Source organism: Melozone crissalis, unplaced genomic scaffold (genome assembly GCF_028551555.1).
Source record: "Melozone crissalis strain CALT ecotype California unplaced genomic scaffold, PUWL_Pcris_2 ptg000013l_1, whole genome shotgun sequence".
NCBI lineage: Eukaryota > Metazoa > Chordata > Aves > Passeriformes > Passerellidae > Melozone > Melozone crissalis.
This window is the reverse complement of record NW_026535791.1, coordinates 11,600,453-11,627,210: the sequence shown is the minus strand read 5'-3', so window position 1 is coordinate 11,627,210 and position 26,758 is coordinate 11,600,453. Positions and strand designations below refer to the sequence as shown.

At 41.7% G+C, this 26,758-nt stretch overlaps 1 protein-coding gene across 1 annotated transcript; it reads left to right on the top strand.

The window, feature by feature from the left end:
- Positions 1–1,982: 1,982 nt before the first annotated feature.
- MRPS31 (mitochondrial ribosomal protein S31) lies at positions 1,983–21,847 on the top strand. Its single transcript, XM_054271952.1, has 7 exons — positions 1,983–2,061; positions 4,249–4,536; positions 5,208–5,357; positions 9,760–9,903; positions 12,125–12,198; positions 16,460–16,603; positions 21,522–21,847. The coding sequence occupies exons 1-7, from the start codon at positions 1,988–1,990 to the stop codon at positions 21,731–21,733; spliced, it is 1,086 nt and encodes a 361-aa protein (XP_054127927.1). The 5' UTR covers positions 1,983–1,987; the 3' UTR covers positions 21,734–21,847.
- Positions 21,848–26,758: the final 4,911 nt, after the last annotated feature.

Sequence of the window (26,758 nt, the reverse complement as noted above, 5' to 3'; positions counted from 1 at the left end):
TCTGCTCCTATCTGCAGAAAACGTGGAGACGGCGACAGCCCTTGAAATGTTTCCTGGGAGATTTTACAGCTCTGGAATGCGACGCTTCCACGAGCATATCGCCACCACGCGGCTTTTTCTGCTGCCTGCACCCGCGGCTGCTCAGCCAAACCCTGCTTTTTGTCCATGCACCCTGCTGCTGCGGAGCACTTGTTTTGTTTTAAGGAAGAATTTATGTAGGAATTGCATACCCTGAAGTAACAACACTTGGTGTGTGTAGGGAGACCATGGAAGAACTGCCATGACTCCCGAAGGACTCTCCTAAGATGAGATATCAATTTGTTTGGAGTCAAAGCTTCCCCTCAAAGGATTTAGGCACAGCAGAAATGGGACATGTGTGCAGAGACCTTAATTCGTAAGAGCTTTGCAGGAATGTGGAAGTGCTTGCTGGCACTCGAGAGGTCTCGCTTGGGATTGGTGATTGGCTTTGGGATGCAGTGGTCCACCGTGTGACAGAGTGGCACAAGTCCTCTTCAACAGAGTATTTTGGCATGGAGGGATGAGTAACCTCTGGGAAGCTGACAGGGGGATACCATGTAAACTTGTCTGATGTGGGAGAGCAAAGGGATCCCTTGCAGGCTGTGTTTCTGTCCATTCTGCAGTCCAAAGCTATTTCCTGGGCCCCACACCATCTCCAGCCAACCACAGGCAAACCATTTGCCCCTATAAGCCAGCTGGCATTTCCTAAATCTCATGGAAATTCTCATTGTCCAGGAGCATGAACGGCAGTTCTTGGCATGTACTGTCCCAGAATAGCAGCCAGAGCTGCAGGAACATCACAACTCCCCCAGCACCTTGCAGTGGATGCTGTTCACCCTGTTTGGAGAGGTGGGTCAGGCAGGACAGCCCCACATGGAGGAAGAGTGAGATGGCTTCTGCAGGTCAGGCCTTCCACAGGTGACACTGGTGTGTGTACTGGTGTACCACAGTCAGCTGCAGGAGATGGGACAGTGCTCACCTTTCCAGGTGTGAAAAATGCGTATTTTATGATTGGCTTTTTGCAAATATTAAAATGAATATTATATGTGTTACATTAGAAAGTTATGCTGTATTAATTTTTTTAAGTAATGTGTTAAATATAGTTATATGTTATAACATAATGTTGAAATAGAAACTATGCTATGTAAGATACGTTTTTTAAAGAAAGGACTCACACCAAGATAGCAGCCACAGGACACCTAAATCTTTCAGAGAAAAAGAATTTATTGTTTGCTTATCAGAAGAAATGAACTTCTTCCCACCTCGCTCAGCCCTAAAGATGCTGTTAGGGTTCAGAGGAAGAATTTGACACTGACTATCCTGTGTTTGAATGGAATTTATGCATCATGTATGAGATGTATGAATATGCAACAGGCTATTGCTTTTAAGGGTTAATCCTCTGTTAACGTATGTCCTTTTTCGGGCTTATATTGCCCAGACAAAGGTACCCGGACTTCCAGACTTCCGTAACTGTTACGATTGCCTCATATTGTCCTAATCCAAATTGTCCACAATTTTTATTACGCTAATTATATTGCTATTTTTATAACCATTTTATTACTATTAAACTTTTAAAATTTTAAAAACAAGTGATTGGCATTTTTCACACAGGGCAGATGAAGTGAAGGCCTGTGGACATTTTTGGAGCGTGTTTCGGAAAGATGCGAGCCTTAATGTCTCTCTTGCACAGAGGAGCCCAGAGCTGGGCACAGCGCTCCAGATGCGGTCTCAGCAGGGCTGAGCAGAGCAGGACCTGCTGGCAGCGCTCTCCTCACACCCGAGCTCCCGGCGCCGAGGCCCAGGCCGTGAGGGAGGGTGCGGCCGGGCCGGGCCGGCTGTGCCGGGAGCGGGGCGGGGCGGAGCCGGCCGGAACGCTGCTGCGCGGAACGTCCGTGCGCGGCAGCTGTTGCCGGCCGGGGGGCGGGCGGGGAGCGCGGGCCGCAGGCGGCGGCGGCGGCGGCGGTGCGGGATGTGGGGCGGCGTGCGGGCCCGCGGCGGGCTGGCGGCAAGGCTGCTCGGCACGGCCCACGGCAGGGCCCGCAGGTACCGGCCTCCCTGCACCCTCACCTGGCGGACGGCGCCGGCCGGGCATTGCCGTGAGGCCGGGCCGTGCCTTGGGGCGCGGCCTTCAGAAGGACGGGGCTCACCTTTGCTGCCGGGGCTGGGTGGCCGGGACAGCGGTGGGCAGAAGGCAGCGGGGAGTGAAGGCGGGTGGAGGGGAGTGGCGTGGGCCGTGTTTGTCGTGGTGCTGTCCTTGCTGTCCTTCCCATCTTGGAGCGGTGTGAATGATCCGCGTGTGTGCCCTGACCGTAGCTTTGCGCCCGGTATCAGCAGAGCGGCGCTGCCTGCTGGGTGGTGTTGTTTCTGCACAAAGTGCGGGCTAAGAGCTGTGATTGGGAGTTCTTCGTTTTTACTAAAGTATTGTAAGCTGCTTTTAATGACACCTCAGTTGTGCGTTCATTCATTGTTTTTACACTTCAAAACTCCTCGATATTTTTGAACAAGCACTGGTGCTGTGACGGCCTCATGTTCAAAGCAGCTCGGCTTCTTTGGTAGCTGTGTTTGCTTTCCGAGGCCAGGCTCCCCAGCATAAGGCAAACTGGATGGCAGGTGAAATACAGGGATGCAAAGTGCAGTGTGCTGCTGGCTTTAAGTGCCTGAGGCTTTCAGTCTTGCTGTGCTTTGCTGCTGCTCTAGGCTAAGGTGAGGCTGAGAAGGTTGGAGCTGTTCAGCCTGGAGAAGAGAAGGTTGCATGGAGACCTCATAGCAATCTTCCAGTGTCTGAAGGAGGCCTACAGGGAAGCTGGAGAGAGACTTTTCTTCAGGAATATGGGTACAAATTGCATCAGGAATAATGGGTACAAATGGAAAGAGAGGAAATTTGGTATTACAAAGAAATGCTTGTGCTTGAGGGTTCTGAGATGCTGGAACAGGTTGCCCAGGGAGGTTCTGGATGTCCCAGCCCTGGCAATGTTCAAGGCCTTGAGTGACCCAGTCTAGTGGGAGGTGACCTTGCCTACGGCAGGGAATGTTAGAGGTAGGTGATGTTTAAACATCCAACCCTGTAACAATCTGTGATTTCTGAATGGTTACATAGTTTTAAAGACCTTTTGGCCTGAATTAACAAAAAAGGAGTTAGTCGAGGACCTTTTGGGGAGCAGTGCAGTGTAAAACAGCCGGGTTCCTACCATCTTCTCAGAAAGAAGGTTCTAAAGCTTTCCTTAAATTTTCCTGTTGCTTCTCAACATTGAAATTTAGATTTTAATGCTGACAATTTGTCAAGTGCAGGGTGACCTAAGTGTGATGCAGTGCCTGCTGAAACTGGCAGATTTTCTTTTTTTTAGCCGGAGAGAGATGTGTGTGATGGGGAGAGGTATGCCACAATTCCTTCATATTTGTGGAGGTGTTTTAAGATCTCTTGAAGTTTTTTTATTTTGAATCAGAATAAATATTAATTTTTTCCTTTCTGTAATTTAAAGGTGATTTTTAAACAAAGTTAGTAGGTGTGAATGTAAAGGTTTAAATGCTGTATTTTAGAATGTTATAGACAACAGCTCTTGAATTTTATGATAGTTTTTCTAGAGAATGCAGCTGTGTCTGTGTTGCAGAATCTCCTGAGCAGCTCCTTGCTGTCCCTGGCTTCTCATCCTCAGCTGCACTGTGTCAGTTGCAGTTTCTTTGCAGTCATGTGCTAAACTAAGCAGAGGAGCTATAACCCAAATAGCTTTCTGGTTTGGTTCTGGGTTAACTTGCAGCAGAATCCATGTTGCAGAGTAGGGGAATGTGATCTCTAGTAGTGCCACAAGTGTGAAAACATGTGAGGTTATCTCTGTGTGTGTGTACAGCCTTTTTTCAGGGAGTGATCTCTTTATTGAGAGATTCTCTCATATTAAGAGTTTTGGTGAGTTTTCTATAGTACCAATGAATTTAAGTATCAGGTACCAGTAAATTCAAACTCTGTATTATTTCCTCCACAAATAAATGGTGTGTAAAGTTGTTTACTTCTTGTTTGTGATGAGGAAATCAGAAGTAATCAAGAGTTTGAAATGGTGTCTCAGCCCTTCTCGAAAGTCAAAAGGCACGTGTTTGACATGCACTGAACATACTCAGGTTACACTCAGCTGGGCCTGGACAGTTGTAACTGTTGTTTTGGGGTTTTTGGTAAGTTTACAAAATTCAGCCTTGGACCCTGTTTTTAACTTCTGCTCCCTAACTTTGTGTATCATCTAGCAAACAGGAACTCTTCAGCACGAGCAGCGTGCTTGCTAAAGACAAAGATAAATCTGCTGCTTCCAAAGACAGCTCCCCTGAAGGGGCAGCAAAGAGGCAGGAGGATGGAGCAGAAACACCAAAGCAGCAGCTGCTAGACATTATTGGTAATATGAAGGTGGAGGTGAGCTACAGGAAGAAACTCCAGCAATTAAAAGCCAGTGAGAGCAAGAAGCAAGCTGTGAACAAGCTGGAAGGCCCGGACAGGGAAGGTTCTGTGCCGCAGGGAGTTACAGAAGACACCCAACGGTAAAGTATAACAAACTTTTCTTACCCTGTTTTATCCTTAGTTTAACTTTCTTTTTTGTTATTTAGGACAAATAAACCATTTCCAACAGTATAAAAGAATCTTGTAATGGAGTGTGTTGCAGAGTTGTAGACTGGAGTAAATCACAGGGGAGGATCTGAGCAAAAGGTGCTGTATGCTGTCAACCTTATGCTGCCTTGTTCTTCAGTGAGATTGTGGAAAGGTAGCACTAGCACCTGCCTGTGGAAAGTTATTTTAATGGGAGAAGGCAAATACTGTTCAGATAAAATACAGCAAAAGTGAGGAAACAGAAAAAAAAATAAGAATGGCATAATGATTGTTGAGTCTCTGGAGCTGCTGCTGTCCACAGTGTGTTACATCATATTTCTCATCCCACAGTCTGTGCTGCCAGTGGTCTCCAGGCGGTGCAGTGGCACAGGGCTGCCATTTCACCAGGCTGGGGAGGAGGAGCTTGTCAGAGACCTTCAGCATTCGATAATTAGGGCAATGTAGGGCAAACCTGCCTGTCCCACTGGCCACCCCCACTTGGGAAAATACCTGACGAGCTACTGAGTTATTAAGATATAAAATGGCAGCACAGAAATGACAATTTAAATATATTAAAGGTTTTTGTTTGGTTTTGTTTCTGTATCTGTTGTGTCTCTGTTTGCAGTTTAAATCCAGAACTGGTGAAGGCTGCTTCTGCAGTTGCATCTTCCCTTCCACGCAACAAGAAGCAGACAGAATCAGAGCTCCTTGCACAGCTAAGAAGACATGAAGAAACCACAGATAAACAGAAAAAGGGGAGCACTATTAACCTACGGTCTGTGTATTGATTGTTTTTCTCAATTACATCAGAAATTCCTATTTTGCAATGTCATCCTGAAGGTGACTGCCTTCTGTGTTGGGAAGGTGCCCCTAAAAGATACCTTTGGACAGTATATCCTTAGGATTAATGAATATTGGTAACATCATTGATGTGGTTATACCAAACTCTAAATTTTGCCATCATCCTTCTAAAGTGGTTTTGCAGAAACAGAATTGTTTTCATGCCCAGGATCATTGCTTTCTTGGACAGGCTAGCAAAATAACAGCTCTTTTTGTGAGTTTGGTGGTTTTTTTTTTTTGCCACAAGCTTCCAGAATTCTCACACAATGGATGGATTTGTAGATGTTTCAGACGTTCTGTCTGGACTGGTGAATTTTCATGACAGCTCTGCAGAACTGAACTAGAGCAGCTCTGTTTATAGCCCCACCCTTCCTTTCAAAACTTTCCAGTCAACGCATGAAACTCATCTCTTGGCCTAACTCTGTTTCCAGTGTGGCTTTCAAACAGATGAGAAACATTTGTTTGGAAACTCAAACACTTGTGCATACACCTCTTTTGGATGATGGTTAAAGGCAAATTTTTTTTTCTTTTTTTTTTTAGCTAGTATTCAAATACCTGCTCAGAAAATAAGGCATTAAATCCAGGTGAAATGCTGAACAACAGAAAATTGGATCTTTACCAAAATATGAACGTGAAACCTTTCTTTATGTCTGTTTGCAGTGCAAGCTGCAAGCTGCTTATCTTAGTTTTATTCCATAAAAATGAATTTGCCCCAACTGAGGATCTAAGCTTGACCCATCTATTATCATCTGTAGGTTACATGTATTTCTGCTTGTCGGTGTGAGTAAAGGATCTGCTGGAATGATTGTCAGTGTTCTGCAAAAAGAGCTAATGGTGTCTCTGGCTGATGTCTGCCTGAGTGGAAATTAAGGAAGAAAGAGACAGATGCTTGCAAACACGTTGAGTTAGGTGATTGCACAGACTGGGGTGTACAATGCTCAGTGAATGACTTCATTAAGCAAAATATCTGTTCTTCAGATATAAGGACTGTTTATATAGAGGATATGTTCATTAAACTGTTAATTACCAGGGAGTTTATTCACTCTCTGTCACTGAGTTCTTTAGAAGGGCAGAGTACACAAATGTCTTTAACAGTGCTGTGGGTGGACAACTTAAATGTAATTCAAACCTTCTTTGAGTACCCAGGGTGCTGGAGGAGCACAGAAATCCTGGGTGAGCTAACACATGCAGTGCCCAGCCTGGAATGTGCTGGTTTCCCTTCCTTAGGGTGCACACACTCTTGTTTACGTGTGGTTTCCCTGCCTTCTGGCATCACAGGCTCTCTCCTCACCTACAGCACTTTTCCTGAAGCACTGACCCAGCTCTGGCTGCAGTGGAAGAAAGACAGTGACTAAAGAAGTCCTAGTCAAAGCAAAAATGTTTTTTCTCTTGAAAGAGAGTGTAAATCCTTCAGAAATTTAAAAGCTGCAGCTATATAGTGCCTCTATATTTTTGATTGGTGGGTTAAGATGTGATATTACAATGTTTTATGACATGCTTGTGGATGAAGCACTATCATTAGAAAAATGCATTTTCCTCAACCAGAACCAGCCTTTTTGGAATGTCATGGCTGGCTTGCTGTGCTCTGAGTTGGCAAGTTCTATTCCCTGAGGCAGCTTTGTGACCTAGCTTGTTTCTCCCAGCAAATACACTCCTCCTGCTGCCGCCATTTGCTGAAAAGTTTTAGTTTTCTTACTTAAGAGTTAGGTAGCAGAAACGCTTTATCAGTGGATGAGTTTTCCAGAAAGACCAGCAATTTATGATGATTTTCGTGACAAAAAACTTGGTAAAAGTAACCTTTTAAAGTTACTGTGGACCTCTTAGTTCTTTGAGATAAATACAGTACTTTCAGGTTTCTGACTAGTGTTTAAAAATGTTGATTTTACAAAGCCCAGCAGCCTCAGACTTGATTTGGTGTGATTTATGCTCCATGATACCTCTATCCACACAATGCATGAATATGTTTTTAATATATTAGAAAGCATTCTCTTTTGTTCATGCATGATTATTTTGTGTTGAGTTTTGTTTGACGGTAAGAGAATACGTGCAATTTAACTTTCCCTTCATTTCTGTAAAGGTTTTACAATCAAGATACTTGCATTTTTTAAAAGCCAATATATATTCCTTAGTTATTCACAATATTTAAAAGTAAGATACTTTCACAAGCAGTAGAGCTACATAGTGCTGAACTGCAAAAAACTGAATACTGCTATTGTGATTTATTATATGAAATTTGTTGTATGTTGTCCAGATCTTTTGTACAAATTTTTTTTACCAGGATTGTGGCAAGACCTCCAGAGGTCACTGTTGTATGCAGTCATCTCATTGCCTTGTAGAAAGCACGGGGACAGGGCATTCACTGGGAGGGGAAAATATTAACGATAGAGGAATTTATTTTCCTCAGTGTGGGGTGAAGTTTCACTCAATGGAAATCACCACAGCACTGCACCAAAATAAAATCTGCAGCTCTACGATTTCAGCTCCTGTTTTGGATGAGCAAGAGTACTAATTCAGAGCTTTGGCTAGAATATATCCAAAGCTCCTTGGGTCTCCGTTTTAAGTATTATAATTATTGGCTGATAATCAGGAAAGAGAGAGAGTCTGTGGTTGTTACAAAAGTCCTACCACGTCCCATCTCTGGAAGGCAGGTGTATGTAGGAACTTCAGTTTTTAATGTGTTGGAACGAGGGAATATATAATGTCTAACCACTATCAGTACACTGGGGTTGGAGTCTGACTTTTTAAACCAATATTTTTTGTTTCAAAAGGCATTAAAAAATCTTTGTGGTTCTACTTTTGTTAGTACAGTGCACTTTTCATGATGGAGTGATGAATGTTGCTGCTAGAAATGTTCATGTGCCGATGGTGGGGTGACATTAGGATTTCCTAGCGGGGAACATGATACCATTGACTGTGTGTTCTGATAGCTCTATAGTGTAGTCTTTCCACATCTACAGGGCAAAACTGCAGGTAATTCAGGAGAGAGAGCAGCTCTAAGCATTCCTGACTTCCCTGAAGCACAGGAAAACACCAGCCTTTTAGGTCACAGCTGAGTCAAGCTGTTGGGCTGGGCTGTGTGTGGCTGACCTTAGGAATTATGTCCCTTTGACCCTTGTAAGTGTGTCAAGCCTCTGGCCCAACACCAGCTCACTAATGCCAGTAGCCACTTCACAGAGTAATTTCTAATGTGAGATATGCAACTAATCTGAGATTGCTTTTTATTTAAAATGAAAATGAAATTATTTCAAACTTGTTTTTAGATGCCTTTATTTCAGAGTAGGTACTGGAAGAGCTATGCTTGTTCTGCCGTTTGAAACCACATCTAAGACTGAAGAGAAATCATGTTGTGTTTCTGTGGCAATTAGCTTTTACAATTTTCCAGAAGTATTTCTTTCTTGTCAGTAAAATCTCTTTTGACTTAAGCTGCCAAGAGCATAGTTTGAATTTCATTTGGATTTTCACGAAATGGGTAATGCACTGTTTTTGCCTTGGCCTATTTTTATTTTTTGAGCCCATATTTATGTCTTGAAAACTTCAGTGCTGCAATTTGGGATGACTCTGTGTGACTGGAAGTGGTTGGGTGGAGAGGAGGCCGTGAGGAAGGGCTACCAGAGAGCTACCAGTGAAGGGAGCTCATGGGCAGGGGCAAAAAGGGGCTCTGATTTGCCCTTTGTGATTAGAATGAGCTGTGTATGGTGCTGGAGGAGATCAGAGCATTTGCTCTTCACGTATGATTTTCACTCCAGAATGACGAAGGAAGATGTGGTCTGTTAATGCTGTAATATGATTATGCAATGCAACAGATTGCAGTGGATCAGGAAAGGTGACCTACTTATTAGGGTGGCATGATTGGCCCATGTCAGCTGATGTGTGAAGGCAAGCTTCCTTTTGGTCTGCAGCAGCACAGCTCTGTCCCTGGGCAGTATTGGTTCCTGTCCAAAAAAATAGTGATTTTTGCCTATTTAAACCTATTTTTTGTATTCAGAGGAATTCCTCATTTGCTTAAGCAAAACATGCCTAGTACACTCTGTGAATATTAGTATACAGATATATGATTTTTTTTTAGTTGAAAACGAAATAATTTAAAAGGAAGCATTCACTGTAGGTTTAATAGGCTAAAGTAGCACTTTTATACATGGAATGTAACAAATGGTTTAAAACAACAGCCTCGACTGTTTGATGGATTAAAGATGGGTGTATTTTGTGAGGAATGTAAAATTCTGTCTCCTGGAAGCTTATGAAACCAGTTGAGAGTAGAGTTTCTAGTTAATGCATATGACAAACTTCCTTGCTTTGTCAATCTGTGGAGTTTTTACATTTCATGTTTTCCATTTCAGCAACGTTATTTCAGAAATGGCAGTTAAAAGGCAGTCCCCAGAGCAGTGGGGTGCGAGGCTGTCCGGTCGCATTTCCTTGCAGTTGGATGAGGATGGTCAAAGAATAAGGCCTGGAAGGTCATCAGCTCAGATGGACTCTAGAAGGTATTTTTATGGTGTTCACCTCCAATAGAGGGAGCATGCAGTTACTTATGGATAATACTTTAAATTTACTTGTACTTATTAATGTTACAATACTTCAGAGCTTAAAGAAATTACTTAAATATTTTTCAAGATAAGTACTGTGTTAACATTGAAATAAATTGTGAGAACAAGATAGTTAATTGCAATCAACTAATCAAACAATGTGCATTTTCTTAATATTACATTTTATAATTAAGCATACTTGGTGCTGCAATGTAACTGTTCTTGTTTTAACTAGATTTAACTAAATTATTTTCACCTATGCATAATACAATATTATGTCACTTTCTTAACTTCTTGGGAAATGGAGGTTTTGAAAGCCTGCTTTCCTCCTCTACAAAACTTGATCATGTTCTATGTTTAGAAAAATTTCATTCATTCTGTTGGGATTTTAAAGATATATTAAAGTTGGTCTATTTATTTATTACCACTTCATTCTGTAATTGATTTCTTTGTTATCTGTGATGTTATAATTGTCTATGAAATTAACTTTATAATTTACATGTGATTTCAGGGTACTCCTTAAGTTTATTTTGCTCCTGTATTATGTGTCCACTCTTGTGAATTAAGGAGTGCTCTTATATTTTTGGTTTACTCCTGTAAGCCGTGCTTTTTTTGCCAGTAGTCTTTGGATTTTCCCATGGCAGCTCATCATTGCATTCCTTCTCCATGTATTCTGTCCATAGCAGTTTTTTAGTAAGATTAACTCCTCTTGTTTTTAATTTACTTTGTAAATTAATCTCTGTTTTGGGAGGTTAGGGCCTGAAAATGGAGGGAATAATTTGTGTTTAGATAGATCATGGTGAAGACAGAATTTGGGTAACAAAGGAAAAGAAAAGCACGAGTTCCTGGGTGAGTAGATGTACAGTATTCTGTGTGTGGTGGAACAGTGCTTGGTATATAACTTCAGAAACAGCACCTTAAAATAGTTTTTAAAATCCCTGTAGTGAGTAAACTGTCTCCAGTTTCAGGCCTGAGTTCCCTCCTGCATACCTGAATATCTCATGTATTTGCTTATCAACTGATAGTAGGAAAATATGGGTTAGGAAGAATACCTAACTTTGAGTCTAGTTAGTACATTGCAGTGAAACGAGTGATGCTGCTTTATAGTAATTTAAACTTGTAACTTTAAAATAAACTTTCTTCCAACACATGCAATGTATCTTTGGCCATTGTCATTGGGAGTTACACACAGATTGGAAAATATAATCCTGAATCAACATTCTTTCAAGGCTCTGTAACTAAATTGTTGTGTGCTGAAATAGCTCCAGGGTAGTTTCATCACTAAAAAGTAATATGACAAGAGCAGGTTTGCAGAAGTAGTTGAGGCCATTAGAAATCTCTAGTAAATCCAGAAGGGTAGAATTTTAAGGTCAGAAAGGATAAATCTTGCCAGGGTAACTGTGGATATGTAATAACAAAAATGAAAGAACTGTTAGAATTTCAGTGGAAACCTGGAAGATAATATGATTAAAAACATAGTTGATACTAAAGACATTGGGGTTTTTTTGTTTTCATCTATAAGAATTTGACTACATGTTGAACTCTTGTATTTTTTTTTAATATAAGCTTATGGTAATGATAAATGTGGTTGAAAATAGATGGTCAGAGTCAAATATTTGTATATTCAGAAGAGCAAGCACCAGGGTGATGCTATTGAAAACATATCATATGGTTATACTCTGACTGTTTGCTGTATGGCAGAGAAGGTGGCTGTGTGATCTTCCAAAAGGGCTATTTATGTCATAAAGCAGGAATTATTTGATTTAGCTGTTGCCTTTTCTGTTCCTGAATTGTGCAATATTTTTTTTACAGGGAAAAAACCCAAGTCTTCAGATAATCACAACTTTGTAAAATCACTTAAGTACTGTGGTTTGATGCTGTTTACCTTTTTTCGGATTCCTAAATATTCCAGTTAAAATTGACTGCAAATATAGTGCCTGATTTATGCTCCTCCTTTCACATGGAAATGTTTTGAGAAGCTCTGTTTAAGACAAATAGTAAAGCCATAAACACTCTCTGATTAAAAGCCTGAAGATTTAGTGAGAATCACAATCTTTTTTTTTTTGTCTCCAGAGATCTGTTAGTTCATGAAAATATTTTGTGCTTTTTAATTTGTTATCTGGCAATGTTGTAAGGCGTTGTGAAATACTAAATATCGGTTTTCTTTTTTTGTTTATAGAAGTCTCAAAGTAGGAAAGAGGCTTAATATATTCACTAAGGCTTCTACAGAACCAGAGCATGCACTGAAAACAGGTTAGTGGAAATTCAGTAATGAAAAATGCAGTGAGGCTAAGTTGTGCATTTTTAGAATATCAAGAGATTTGTTTTTATGAGGAGACATGACCTGCTCACTTTCTGCTTTCAGTCTGATAAAAGAAATTACTACTTTGATGTAGCTCAGATTTTTACCACGTGAAACTTCCATGCAGTGTAATGAGATGTTTTCTGTGCTGATCAGGGCACTCTGTTAGTGAATATGAAGGGTATAACTGGCTTTTTGTCATAAAGGTCAGTCTTAATTCTGTGAGTGTAAAGCCAGCCTGGAGGAGGGGTATGTTTGCTCCAACTTATTTAGTCAAGTTGCAAGGAAATGTGAGGCTGTGATCCCAAGGAAGCAAGCATGCCCTGCAGGTGACTAAGTATAAGCAGGGTAGTAGCAACCCAAGACTACACACTGGATTGCTGTGTGTGCTCTCTGGCCTTCTTTTGTTTAGTGTTCCAGGTGGAGCTGGAAAGATCCCACTGGCAGCTGACAAATGACACCTTGCTTCACCTATTGTAAAGTTCTTCATATCTGTTTAGAATCATAGAAAGTTTGGATTGGAAGGGATCTTTAGAGGTTATCTGGTTCCAAACCCCCTGCAATGAGCAGGCACTTCTTCCACTAGGTCAGGTTGCTCAGAGCCCCACCCAACCTGACCTTGAATGTTTCCAGAGATGGGGCATCTACCACCCTTCTGGACAACCTGTTCCACCACCCTCATTGGAAACAATTTATTCCTTTTGTCTAGTCTGAATCTCCCTCTTCTGGTTTAAAGCCACTACTCCTTGTCCTGTTGCAATGGGCCCTACAAAAAAATTTTGTCTTCATCTTTCTTTCAAACTCCCCTTAAGTATTGCAAAGATTGAATAAAGTCAACCCAGAGCCTTCTGTTCTCCATAAGGAACAACCCCAGCTCTCAGCCTTTCCTCTTAGGAGGGATGTTCCATCCCTCTAATCATCTTCATGGCCGTCCTCTGGACCTGCTCCAAGAGATCCATGTCCTTCCTGTGATGAGTACCCTGGAGCTGTTTGCAGCATTCTAAGTGGGGTCTCAGGAGAGCAGAGGGGAAGAATCTCTTCTCTCAACCTGTTGGCCATGCTTTGTTTTATTATTCTAGTTGGCTTTCTGGGCTGTGAATGCACATTGCTGGCTCATGTCCAGTTTTTTATCCACCAGTATCCCTAAATTCTTCTTGGCAGGACTCTGTCCATTCATGAGCCTGTGTAGGTGCTGGAGGTTGCCCCATGCCAGGGGCAGCACCTTGCACTTGGCCTTGTTGAACCTCATGAGGTTTCCATGAGGTCACTTCCTTGAGTTTGTGCTTAAGGTCCCTCTGGATGGCATCCTGTCCTTCACGTGTGTCAACGGCACCACTCAGCTTGTTGACACCTGCAGATGTGCTGAGGGTGCACTCAGCCCCTCTGTCAGTGGTGTGGATGAAGACACTGAACAATACTGGTCTCAGTGTGGATTCCTGAGCAACACAACTTTATCACTGATCTCCAACCAGGAATTGAGCTTTTGACCATTGAATGCATGGTCTGGATAGACCCTTGAAATGGCCCATGAACCTTGGACCATTTGGATGTGACCATCCAACCAATTCCTTATCCACTAAATGTACATGCCAAAACTCATGTGAGGTGAAAGGTACCAAAACTAAATTCAAAACAGGTGTGACACCTTCGTATTCACTGCATGGCACAGCTGTGTGGGAACAGTCTTAACAGGGATAGCTTCCACTCTGGAAGACTTGGCTTTACTACAGGCTGGGTTTGGCCAAGAGTGTGTGAATATGGGCAAGTCCTGTAAACAATGTTGTCCCTCACTTTTCTTTATCAACAGTGAGACTGCATTGTTAGTATTGATCTTCAAATGCTGGTTTTCCTCAGCTATTCTGAGGCCCTTTTAAAAAACAGACTTTGTTCCAGTGTAGTGACTTAGATCTTTATGTAAAGTTAGTAGCAGCAGAAGAAGTAGTACTTCTGTCTAAAATCTTACAAAATCATGAGTATTTGTTTCAGTTTCAAGAGTAGAACTGTAAGTTTTTGCCAGATTCTAGCTGAGTAGTTTTTTATCTTTTTTTTTCACTTGAAACTACAGGGAGATATTAATTTGATTACTTAATTTTTTAGTAAAATGTTAAATAGTGCCATTTGCATATTTTCAAGCAGCTGTGAACTTTCTGAATACAGACACCTCTATGAAAGCTGTTTATTAGAATGGGATTCAGTTTGCTGTGTTTTAAGACTGCCAGTATGACAAAAATTGGTCCATTTTACGTGTAAAACCCACAATGAATGATGTAGTGTTTGTTTTTAGCTGTCTTAACAAAAGTGGTGTTGAAAAAAATGGATTTTGAGTTGAATCAAATTTGCTCAGGTAAAAGAGTGAGAATATAAGATTTCTTTTTAGTATGAACAGAATGCAGACACAGTGGCTCATTGTAGTCACCCCAGCTAAAAGCTGAGATACACTTTTTTTTTAAAACATAAAATTGGAATGCGTACAAATTGTTTCAGAGAGCAAGTGGACTTTATTGTATTTGTAATTAGAAGTTAATTAGTAAGCTTCTTTCAGCTTTTTGTTTGGTGTTTCCTGTTTGATTCCAGGTAGCCTTGAGGAACTCTACAGTATATTTTAGACCAGGAAGCTGATTACTTGGCTTACTGACTAAGCCTGATGACAAACATTTTTTTGGGCATTAACCTCGGGAAATACCAGTGTGATACTTGATACCTTGATTCATTTGTTTTCACTGTCTTGGTTCATATTTCAGTAGATAATGGGTTAAATTTTTTCTATACATAACAGAAAAGCAAGTTTTGTTTTAAGTATTGAATATTGACTTTGAAAACTTGAATGTTAACTGGAAATTGTCATCCTGAAAATACTCTTCATAACTCTTAATGTAAAATGCCAGTATTATTTTCTGCTTCATGAGGTGAAATTATAATCTTTATCACCTCTCCTGCAAGCTTGAAAAATGAGGTACTGCTTTCCTCTGTTAGAGGATTTATTAGTTTCTTTATGATGTGGACAACAATTTCATTCTGGTATGGTTTCTCATGTTGTCTTGTAGCTGTATTTTATTCCTGTCTCCAGCCCTCAAATCAAAGTACTCAGCCTGGTAAAATAGTTCTGGAAATTTCCCTCTTAAGGAATAATTTGAATAATTGTATTCTGATTTAACACAAAGAACCCCTCTGAAAACACTTTTTTGTATGTAAAAATACTGTTTGCCCTTCCCTTGTGTTTTCTCTTAAAGGAGGGGGGATTTTTTTTTAATTCAGTTGAGTTGTAAGCCACTGAGCTGAAGATGAAATTATATCTTGGCCTCAGGTACTTAGACTCAAGAGTAGTAAAATAATAGGTTATTGGCTATAATCCACTCCAAGTGGACTGTAATACTCGAATTCACATAAAGATCTGTGTTCCAAGGATCTTAGGATGAATTGATAACAGAGGGAGGCAGGAAAACAAAGGGGAATGCAGCTTAGGCCAGCTCACTCGACAGCAGCCCAGGGCACTCCCAGAGGTCCCTCCCTGTCCTGTGGTAACAGCTTGTTCCCTTCAGTTCAGCGAAGCGCTTCAGTCTGGGCTCGTGACCAGCTCTCCTGGGTGGAGGGACAGGAACTCCTTGAGAAGAGTAACTGCTGCAATCTGAGTGCACTTCTATTAAAAAAAAAAAAAAAAAGAAGGCATCAGAAAAGATATATCCCTAAAGGAACTGTTTAACTTTGTGAAAAGAATAAGAAATCCTGGTTTCTCAGCTTGAGAGACAAAAACTGGCACACTTAGGAGCATTGGGGAAGGAATTGCCAGCCTTTGAGTTGAGTTGTTTCCCTGAAGGAGAATGTAGTTGTGAAGAGCCTGAAAACTCCTGTAGAAGTAAGGGTCCTTTAGCACAGTGCACCAGTCAAGTTCAGAATTTGCTGTGTCCTCATTTTTTGAAAGACAAAACCAAAGAATGATTGTGGAAAAATTAAATTATTGCTTTATGTGAAAGACATAAAAATAAATATTCCCCTAGGTGTTCAGAATAGATTTTCATCAGACATTTGAGAACTTAATGAACTTTCATGTCAACAGAGAATTCTCATTTGAGAAAGGTGATGCTGGTATCTAAGGTAGAAAAATTTGCATGGCTGAAGTTATTAGTCTCTGTAAAGATTGATGTTAAAGGACTTTGTCTTAGCTATTGAGAAGTGTTTGGTTGCTGACAGATCTTAACAAAATTTATTTTTTAGTATCTTCGCCAACAATTTGGGATCTGGAGTTTGCAAAGGAGGTTGCAGCAGTAACTGCACAGCCTCCCCGAAATGGTTTTGAGGAGATGATCCAGTGGACAAAAGAAGGAATACTGTGGGAGTTCCCAATTGACAATGAAGTTGGTATGTGCACCATGAGCTTTTATTATCTGTCTCAGTTTATATTTTCTGAAAATTAGAGCATGTTTGACCTTTGACTGTTTTAACATAATGTTTCAGCTGTGAGTCATGCTTCTGATAGTAAACAAACATAAGTCCCTGACTGTCCCAGATCAGAGATGCTTCAGATGAACTCATTCTGGCACTCTTCAGGTGAAGTCTTGCAGGTGGTTTGGCTGATCTGAGGTCTGGCTGCTGCCAAAAGGGGACGACTCCTTCCCTCCCCCCCTGATGTGTTTAACACCAAAAGGCAGTTCAAGTCTCTTACATAATACCTTTTACTCTGCATCTTTACTAAATTAAGCTCCTAGCAGAACTTGGGGAATCTTAAAACTGCTGTGCGTGTTTTATAATGCTGATTGTGTTCTTTGGTGTGGCTCTTGGACCAAGTCTCTTGCCAGATCCCAACCAGCTATCTGCCAGTTCCGTATCTGGGCAGGCCGAGTGTTAAACAGTTGTTTGCTCCCTTTGTTCTGTCTGTTTCATAAGAATAAACAGTCACAATATTCACTCACCCTGGGCATCTATGTTAATTAGGCATCTTTGTGCACAGTATTTTCTTTTATTACCATAAAAAAAGAGAAAGCTCTGTGTGAAGTTATGCCAGCAGAGAGAGTGAACGTTAAGGAAGTGAAGAACGACTACACAAAGTGTGCAATATAGGAAAGGAGACTTCATAACTTCAGGGAGAGCCTGGCTGTGGCTTTTGGGGTTTTTTTAAAGACTTTAAAGACATCAAACAAAACTGCTTTGTAATGATTCAGTCACTGAGAGCAAAACAGGTTAGTATCTGAAGTTGGGAGTCTTTGAAAATCTGTCCTATACTGAGTTGCAAATTGAATAATGTGCTTCATTGTTTCTTAATGTTTATTCTCATCCTATTTGGCAGTTTCTTCACAGAATTTAATCACTGCTCCCAGGATTGATCTGTTCCATCATGTTCCATCATGTAGAAATCCAAGTATACTCTAGTCATGTTTTTGCAAGCTTAAAACCACTGTGGCCAATGGTTTTTGTGTTGTTGTAATGTGGCTGGAACCCTGCTGTCTGGGGCCCTCAGTTGACAGTGTGTCTTTGGCGGGCCGTGGTTTCCCTGGGGCAGCCGTGCCGCTGGAACCGCGCTGTCTGGGATGGGGCGGCCAGCGGACAAAGAGGCTTTACATATAGTTAAAACAAGAATCTTGATTGATTTGTCCACAAAGACTGGTCATGTGGAAAATTCCAGTGGAGCCTTCCAAAACCTGTCACCTCTCAGGTTGAAATACCAAGTCAGTAAGACTGGCCTATCAGACTGCCAGCCACAGGCTGTTAAGCACCTCAGGTGTGTCAAAGCACAGTTAAAAGCTCGAGAACCTTGCTCTGAGTATATCAACATGTTGTAATTTCAGTTTCTCTGCAAAATAAAGATGCCCCTTTCTGCTGTTAATTTTGCAGTTTTGTAACAGCCATTGCCCTCAACAGGAGGAGATTACTTCAGCTTGTTTTGTATCCAGAAATGTGTGATTATTCTTCTATGCCAAAACCATGTGGCTTTAAAAATATAAGTGCAATTAAATTTTCTGTTGAGGAAGCATGTATACTCAGCTTTCAGCATTATGAAATCTTTTAAGGTTTTAAACCAAATATAAAAAAGAAAGACAACCTCTTAAAACTCTTTTCCTTGGCTCCAGAGTATCTCTGGTGTTCTCATTAGAGTGCTTCACCTAGGCACTGTACTGTGCTGTGTGGCACCAGGGCAAGGTCACGGTTTTTAAAATTATTTTTGTGTGAACATCTGGAGATGTGGCTAGACATACTGGCTTGCTACAGTGGCCAGCAGCAGTCTTCCCCCCCCACACCTTACTGCCCTGTTGTTTGCTTTTACCTGCATGCCCTTGCCCTTGTCCAATGCAGTTGAAGTCACTGTTAGGCAGAAAATTACCTTTTTTTTCTTTTCCCTCTCCATCTCCCCATCCTCTGATTAATTTTTACCAGTTTAGCAAACCATTAGTACAGCTTGCGTAACATTGTTCTCACCACTCCTTCTTTCTGCTTGTCTCTCCTGCTTTTAAGTAGCTTTAATGCTGCTCCATGACTGCCATGGCAAAAAGTTGGGAAAGACAATTATTTGTGCCTCATTTATTATTTCTGTGCATTTATACCATAATGACTCAAAAAGCTGGAAAGGACAGAGCAGATTATAGGTGAGAATTTGCCTTAGCACCTCGTTATGAGGAGCAAATGCTTTTGGTGGGCCAGAGATTGTTACTGCACAAGTGATAGGAAGGTCTCAGAAAATTAATTCCTCAGTTGCCTCTGATGGCTTCTGCAGGCAAAAGTTCACCAAAAAGTCCTGTTCTAGTTGCTGGTTAGCTGAGCTGCTGTTCCCAACAGAGAAATGTTGGATCATCTTGCCAAGGGAGTTGGCAGAGTTGCACAACCATTGCGTCAGGGTTTCTTTACTATCTCTGTTCTAGGGACCTTCTGAAGAGCATGATTGATGTCATTCTAAAAATCCTGAAAGGATAGAATACTTTGTGTTGAAAGGGACCTTTAAAGATAATTTAATCCAAACCCTCTGCACAGGACAGGGACATTTTTTCACTATATCTGAATACTTAGTCATCTTTATATCATGTCAGCAATGCTCGCTATAAGGGATGGTCGTCTGTGTCTGGATTGGCATCTTTAAGACAGGGTTGGTCATGTCTTGGAAGGATTAGTGTTTTAGCTAGAGGAATTCCCCAGACTTTGTTTTGTAGCATGGAGGGGGGTGGAAATAGGATATCGAGAGTAGGTGTCTTCTTGTTTTGATGTTGAAAAAGAAAATTCTCTAATTTAGACTTCTGCCACGCATATTGTTTCAAATTATGTTTCTGAGGACAGTGCAAGAGAGGCTGAGTGACAGGCTGGCAGCAGGAGTCAGGGTTTGCTAGGGGTGAGGGAAGTCATTATCTCATCTAATCTGTTCCCACCAGAAGCTTCTGCCTCTGATGCTTTGGACAGTTGTGGTCTCCTTTTCTGTGATGCACACTTTACTTTTTTGAGGACTGAAATACGTGGTCTAACTGAAATGTTTGGACTTAATACTTCATCCCCAAACCATAGACAGTCTTTGACAAACAGGAAAGCAGAATACATAAGTAAATATGTAATATTTACTTATCACCTGCATTTTTGTGAGATTCTAAATTGCTTATTTTGGGTTAAAGATGAAAATTGGTGAAATTATTTATTAGACGAAATCTTTCCTGATACCCTGTATCTGTCTTCAGAAGAAGAGCATTCAGAAGGCCAAATTTTACTGTCAGCATTATTCAGATTCTTTAAGTAGTGATTTTGTTTGGTTTAGTTCTCTTGGATTTTTGAGACCAGTGAAAGTAAGGAAGTCTGGAAAGGTTGTTAGTTTGAAAAAGCAACCAGTAGCATCCAGGTACAGTAAGATTCTATCTCCCCTTGGTGGGGGAAAGCCAGCATGGGTGGATAGTGGAAGGATCATCACTGCTTCTGTCTGTGGACATAGTTTTCCAACCACAGCAGAAATACACTTTCTGAAACTGACATTACCTGACTTTTGTTATTTTAACTTTCAACATAAAGGAACGAGGAGATAGCTTCTGAAGAAGGAAATGTGCTTTTTTTTTTTTTCAAGAACCACAGAGATAAATGTGGTGTGCAACTGTGGTATTGATACACTCACACATTTCTAGGAAAAATACAGGTATTTCTCAGCTCCTTCAGCTATTGCAATGGCTTAAGTTTAAAGCAGGAATAAAGTAATGCAAACTTAACAAATTCAAGTGACCTTTTAGTGACTTCTCCATCTCAGAGATGGACATCATTTCTTCTGAAACTGTAGAAGCTCTACCAAAGAAGGAAGCCTAGAACTTACGTGGTTTAATTACCTCAGTTTTAATACCCCTGATTTAATTTTATCAAATAATTTAGAAAAACATGTACACCATACTCATGTGTGTGGTATAGGCTTCTCATTTTTGTCATCTTGAAGTAGTGCAATATTTTTCTCTAATAACAGATTTTTATTTAAGGGTGCAAGCCAATTGGTATCAAATAAAAATTTCCATGTATATCTAACTGAAGAAAAATCTTTTGTTACAAATCCCAGATTGCCTTTTGGTTTTTTGCCCATTAAAATTAGGAACAGCAAAAGCAGCCTTTTTTCTATATGTAGGAATTTGTGTTCTGAGTCTCTACCATCATCGCATGAACAAGAGCAAAAAAATCCACAGGATGAAGAAGAAACGTTTGCCCTATCTCCAATAATCCCTTGTACCATGTCCTGTGGAGGCTTTTGAGTGCATCTTTGGTGATGACTGTGACCTAATAGCAGCTGGTGAGATGCACCACACTTTTGCATCATCATGCACTCACACATTCAGAAAATGTCAGAAAACAAATTTCTGTGCCCATTTGATAGCAATAGGATGTTAAAAGCATGGCTTGCAAGGACGTGTTTTTGTTAGCTGTTCAGTATTTGATACTTTATGAGGTTACCTTATTTGTTCAAGACTAGTTTGTATTCTTTAATCCTCTGCAGAATTTAGGCAGTGTTCTCTTTAAAAATTTATGAAGAAAGTGCTTGCAATCTAAAAGGTGGTACCAATGATGAATCAAAATTTTCAAGTATTGAACAAACCGGATTTTAGCAAGAAGATTGATTTATGGTTATAATTATTCCTCCTACTTCCACCCCAGCATCAGGCTTTCATCAAGATTTCAAGCCAGAAATTTGATTTAAATATTACATATTCTTAGAAATGCAAGCAGAACCATTAATTTTACTAATTTAAGACTATTTTCAAACTATACTATTTTTACTTTGTTAAACTTGCTATTATATTATGATAACAACTTTGTCTTTCTTGCTTTGTCTTTCTGTCAGGGATGGAGGATGATGCTGAATTTCATGAACATATCTTTCTGGACAAACACCTCGAAGGCTTTCCCAAGGAAGGACCTATCCGCCACTTCATGGAACTAGTCATCTGTGGGCTTTCAAAAAACCCATACCTCAGTGTTAAGCAGAAGGTTGAACATATTGAGTGGTTTCAGAAGTATTTTGAGGAAAAGAAGGAACTTCTTCAAGAGATTTGAGATTTGGGAAAGTGCTTACCCTTGAAATGAAGAATTGTTATGTGTCAGTGCATAGTGATCATGTGGCCTGAAAGTTGTATTTTAAACAATAAACTCAAAGGTCGTCTTTTGTTACATGTGTGTCCGTGTGTGTGTGGATACTTCTGGCAGCAAAAGAAGGAGCTGAAAAGTATGGCTTTTGTAGAATGTGCATTTAAAATTTAGTTTATTGGAACTGTTGTTTTCTAAATTTGAAACTGGTCTTTCAGCAGTACAAAATCCTAGGTCTAATTCCATGTCCTCCACCCTTCACACCTGGACTGTATCTTGACAGGTTGGATCATCTTTCCTATTTTGAAAAGCTTGAAATGCTTTCATTTTGCTTATTTATGAGCCACACTGGTATTTGGATGGTATTTATCCTTTCTCCCCCCTTTCACTAACTGTAATTATTGGTTCATTTTGAAGTTTTTGGTAATGACAAAGTGATTTGAATGGTATGCTTTTTGGTTCATAGCTGTTGTATTCCTGAAATGTGTGTACAGCATAACACTGGTGAGAAAATACAGAAAATAACAAGGGAGTGATGTTCCTTAGGGTTTGCTGTTGGGACTGGTGCCACCAACAATGGCTTTAAACTCAAAGAGGTGTAGTTGACAATAGATGTTAGGGAGAAATTCTTTGCCTTGAGAGTGGTGAGGCACTGGCACAGGTTTCCCAGAGAAGCTGTGGATGCCCTGTCCCTGGAAATGTTCAAGGCCTAGATAGGATGGGGTTTGGAGCAGCCTGGTCTGGTGAAAGATGTCCTTGCCCATGCAAGAGGGGTTGGAACTAGATAATTTCTAAGGTCCCCTCCAACCCAAACTATTCTATGATTCTAAAGTTATTCTCCTGCCATCCATACATCCATTCTGAGGCTTTTGACTAACTTCCCATCAGTATTGTTTCACAAAGAGTCTGAATGTCAAGTAATCTGTTACACTAGAGCAAGCAGTTTTTTGATGGCTTGGCTTGGAGCTGAGACCTTATCTTCTGCATCTGCAGGACTAGAAAGAGTTCTTGGCATTCCTGACAAGGAGAGTTGTTGCCTACAGCTTACATGATGCCACTGCTATCTTCTGTCTAGTCCTATGATGCTGCTGAAGCAGCTTCGTATTTTCTAGATAATCCTTTATTCCAATTAAATGTGTATGGATTGAACTATTGCAAAGTATTTTACTTCAGTTATCTCTTGCTAAATTTTCATCCAGAACTACTCACTCATAATTCAGGATTCTGAGCGATCATCTTGCTGCTTAAATTTACTGAGCGTTTCCAGCCCTGCATATTGTGTTCTTCCTTGTTCTCCCCAATCACATTAGCAACTATTGGACCTATAAATACACTCCTGTTTCTCACATTTCCTTGTAACTCAAGTAGGAAGGAGAATTAATACAAAATTTGTTATAGATTGAAGGTAGAACACCAACTTTGTATGCAAATTGATTTTTAAAATGAGAGTTACATGAAAGAGAATGAAAAATGAAGAGCTGGCCTTTTTCTATGAGTTGGAGGATTGTTGCTGTGTTCTGCTCATCTCCAGGATATGAGTTTGCCCTTCTGGCAAAGGGAAAGGCTCAGGCTCTGGAAAGGAAAAGCAACTTTTTGACTTTCTGACTGTGAGAACAGCAAGATTCAAGTTTTGCAGAAATTTTTAGAGGCTTCCTGGCTTTGGAATGGAGAGAGTGAGAATGATATCAAAATATCTCCATTTGGTACTATGATACTATAATAGTTTTAATTTTTGGTTCAATGCCCAGATATGTTTTGCTTAAAAAATACTGTTCCCAAATTTCTACCAAACTGTAGTGCACAGCCTGCGTCCTGCTGTTTTCAAGCCTTTTCTGAAACAAGGTACAGTGACTTTGAAGTCAGTGCAGGATTTTAGAAATAGCTCCTCTTGTGTATTTGCCTGTAGTCTGTGTTTTGATGTGAAAGACAGGACGCTCACAAGCTGGAAGAGGTTCAGGAGTGCATGAACTGAAGTACTGAATTTCACCGCACTGGGAACGGGGTGAATGTTATCGTTTAAACAGATTCATTAGGAGGTCAGTACTTGGGTAAGCTCTTAACAAGAGCTCTTGATGCTTAGGGTCTTTAGAAAGCTGTAGTAATTCCTACTTAGGTGCTTAAATATAGATTTGAGTGTTAATACTAGGCAACAGGATTTGAATAATCAGACCTAGCTGCCCATATGTATGGAGGCTTCTGGAACTGCTCAAGGCAAATTATGAGAGCCCAAGTGGCAGGACTTTTATGTGTGGCGATTTTTGGGGTGTACACTGCTTGGTAATAGGCTTTGCTGCCTTTTCAAGCACTGCTTACAGATTAGTCACTTTCAAGCATGAAAATTCCCCATTTCTTTTGAATCCCAAAGGATAAAAGCTGTCTGCTGTTCAGAGTGGAGCCAGTGTTGCAGCTAGTGATTCCCACTCTGGAGTCATTTGGACTTTTCTTGGTATGATTGGTTTTCCCCTCTCTTGGAACTGGTTAGGTGATGCTCTGTGGTAACTTAATGTGCTCAGCATTAGCATCTGTGCCAGGTAAAATAGCATTTGTTACATTTTGCACTCTTCCATCTTTATGCATGAAGCTGAAGTCTTGGAATGTGCTGCTAGTGCTGTGCCTCCTTGGAAAGGAAAATTGTCTGGCTTTGGTGGGGAGCTGGGGTTGATGCTGCCCTGAGAAAAGCAAGAGGATAGAGCAGACTGGCCCAGAGCCATAATTGTGGGGAACATTGTCCATGTGCAATTTCGGAGTGACAGTTCCTCCTCTTGGTGACTCAATGGGTGCATAGCAGGAGGATTTTTGTTGAGTGGAGATGGCTGCGTTACTGGGAACTTGTAGGCAAAGGCTAAAGAGGTTCATTGCTGGAGTGGCTGTTGTCAGAACTGTGAATGAAGTCAGGGCTTCCCCAGCCTGCGTGCTGCACTGTGAGAAGTCTTTTTCCCTGCTTTCTGTTATGTCCAAATAGTCTCCATTTTCCGCCTGTCTGGTGCTACCCCAGCAGTTCCAGAGGGTCTCTGGCCATCTTGGAGGAGACGGAGCATTTGCTACTAGACGGTAGTAAGAAAAAGCTGGAGGAACAGTTGTGTGGTTGGATTGTGAGATTATCTGTGCTGGGATTCCAGCTCTTGGTGTTAACCCTGCTAAGGAATTTCACTGCAGCGTTACTGAGGCTTGCACTCCTTGAACACTTACCTGAGCACTGGAAGAAAGTAGGCAGTGGCTTAATTAAACCCTTTGGACTTGGAAAAAGGGGCTAAAATGAATGGAGTGAATATGGAGGAAAATCTTGCACAGGTTCCTAAACTGCAGGCAGATTTTTCTTTACCCATGCATGTATTTTTAGATGAAGAGGAGTACCAAAGGAGTCCTTAAGTGCTACTTAGGTCCATTTTTTTTCAGCACTTACAGAGATAATAAAATTTCAGCATGAAAATAAGTCTTCATCAGAAGCTTGTGCTTTGAGAACCCTGAAGCAGCAGTTATGTAAGAATGGCCATAGTATTGCTTTCAGTGGGGGTTTAAGAGTAAATCATCTTGGTTTAGTTGGGCTTGTGAGGATCACTTAAAATTATGTTTGTGGACTGAGAACAATGACTTCTGAGGCTGCAGGATCTGGTTTTCACTGCAGACACAGCTGCAGCTGCTTTGGAAAGTCCAGCTGCCTCTGTGCTAGTGTCCAGCAGGACACGGCGAGGGTGCAAATCCCACCCCGCCCAGTGGCTGTGGCATTTTGGTCTCAGGATCTCCACAAGATGTCAGTGTAGATTTATTGGATTAGATATAAAAATCCTTGTGCTGTTCCCTCTAATAGATTAAAGCAAAAACTGTTCTGAAGCTGCACAATAGGTTTGATTGTGCTCTGGAACGTGTTGCCTGTGGACGATGGAAGCGGCCAGCGCTGGCGTCGAGGGAGGAGGGTGAGTGTCACCCTGAAACGGGAGCAGAGCTCTTGGCTGAAACTGGCAACGCTTTGCTCACATCAGCGTGCCCTTATTCCCTTGGGGACAAGCTGCAGATGCGCGAGTGCAATAAAGTACTCTATATTGTACTCAAAGAAGAGCTGCAAGCCTGAGGAAAAACTTCCTCCCACCATCCAGGGGGGCAGGAAGGGTGTGAGGATGGTTGGATCAAGTCATGTACTGGAGAAGTGTAACTGCTGCCTGGGTGGTATCCAAAGCTCACTTGGTTTCTTTCCATAGGAAAAGCGGACTTGCAGTGTCCAACGAGCCGTGATCCTGCAGAGACTGGTACACAGCATCCAGCCGAAGGGAGTTCCCCTTGACCTTTTACCGCTTCTGCACAGCGGTCCCAGGCGTAGCATAGGGGTGTTTGAGAGCCAGCCAGCTCTTCTCCTTTGAGTGCCTGGTGTTTTATTCCCATTTTCCCAATAAAAGCCAAATGCAGGGCAGCCCCCCCGCCTCTCCTTGCAGCTGGGGCTGCGGTCCCCCGCCCCAGTGCCGGGGCTGGCGTGGGTGGCCCCGCTGTCCCCGCAGGGCTCGGGCGCCGCCGGGCCATGGATGATTCATTGCGGTCCCGGGCGCTGCACCCTGTCACCCGCCAGGGAGGGAGCGAAAGGTGACGGTGTTTGTCAGCCGTGGCACAAACAGCCACGTTTCAGATTTCATAGGGGAAGTGGGGAGGCAGGGAGGGAGACCACTGCGGCGCTCAGCCCCGGTCCCAGAGCGCCTCGTACGCAGGTGGTGGCGAAAGCAGAGCTTCATCTTCCGTGCGGGCAAGCACTCGCCCTCCTAGATGTGAGGGGATGCCAGCCACTCCTAGCGTTTGTGTTGTGCAGATCAGGAGGGGATGGGGATGCAAACTCCCTCTTTCCTCGGTGTGTCCTCTCAGCTCACCCTGGGGATGGCTGAGATGACTCTCTGGGGTCAGGGGACTCCTGAGGAGACACTCGTGATTTCTTGCCTTCTATGCTGCAGCTCCTGTGGGCTCCATTTGACCCTTGGCCCCAGTGGAAAATTATTCTTATTTTGTTGATGGCCA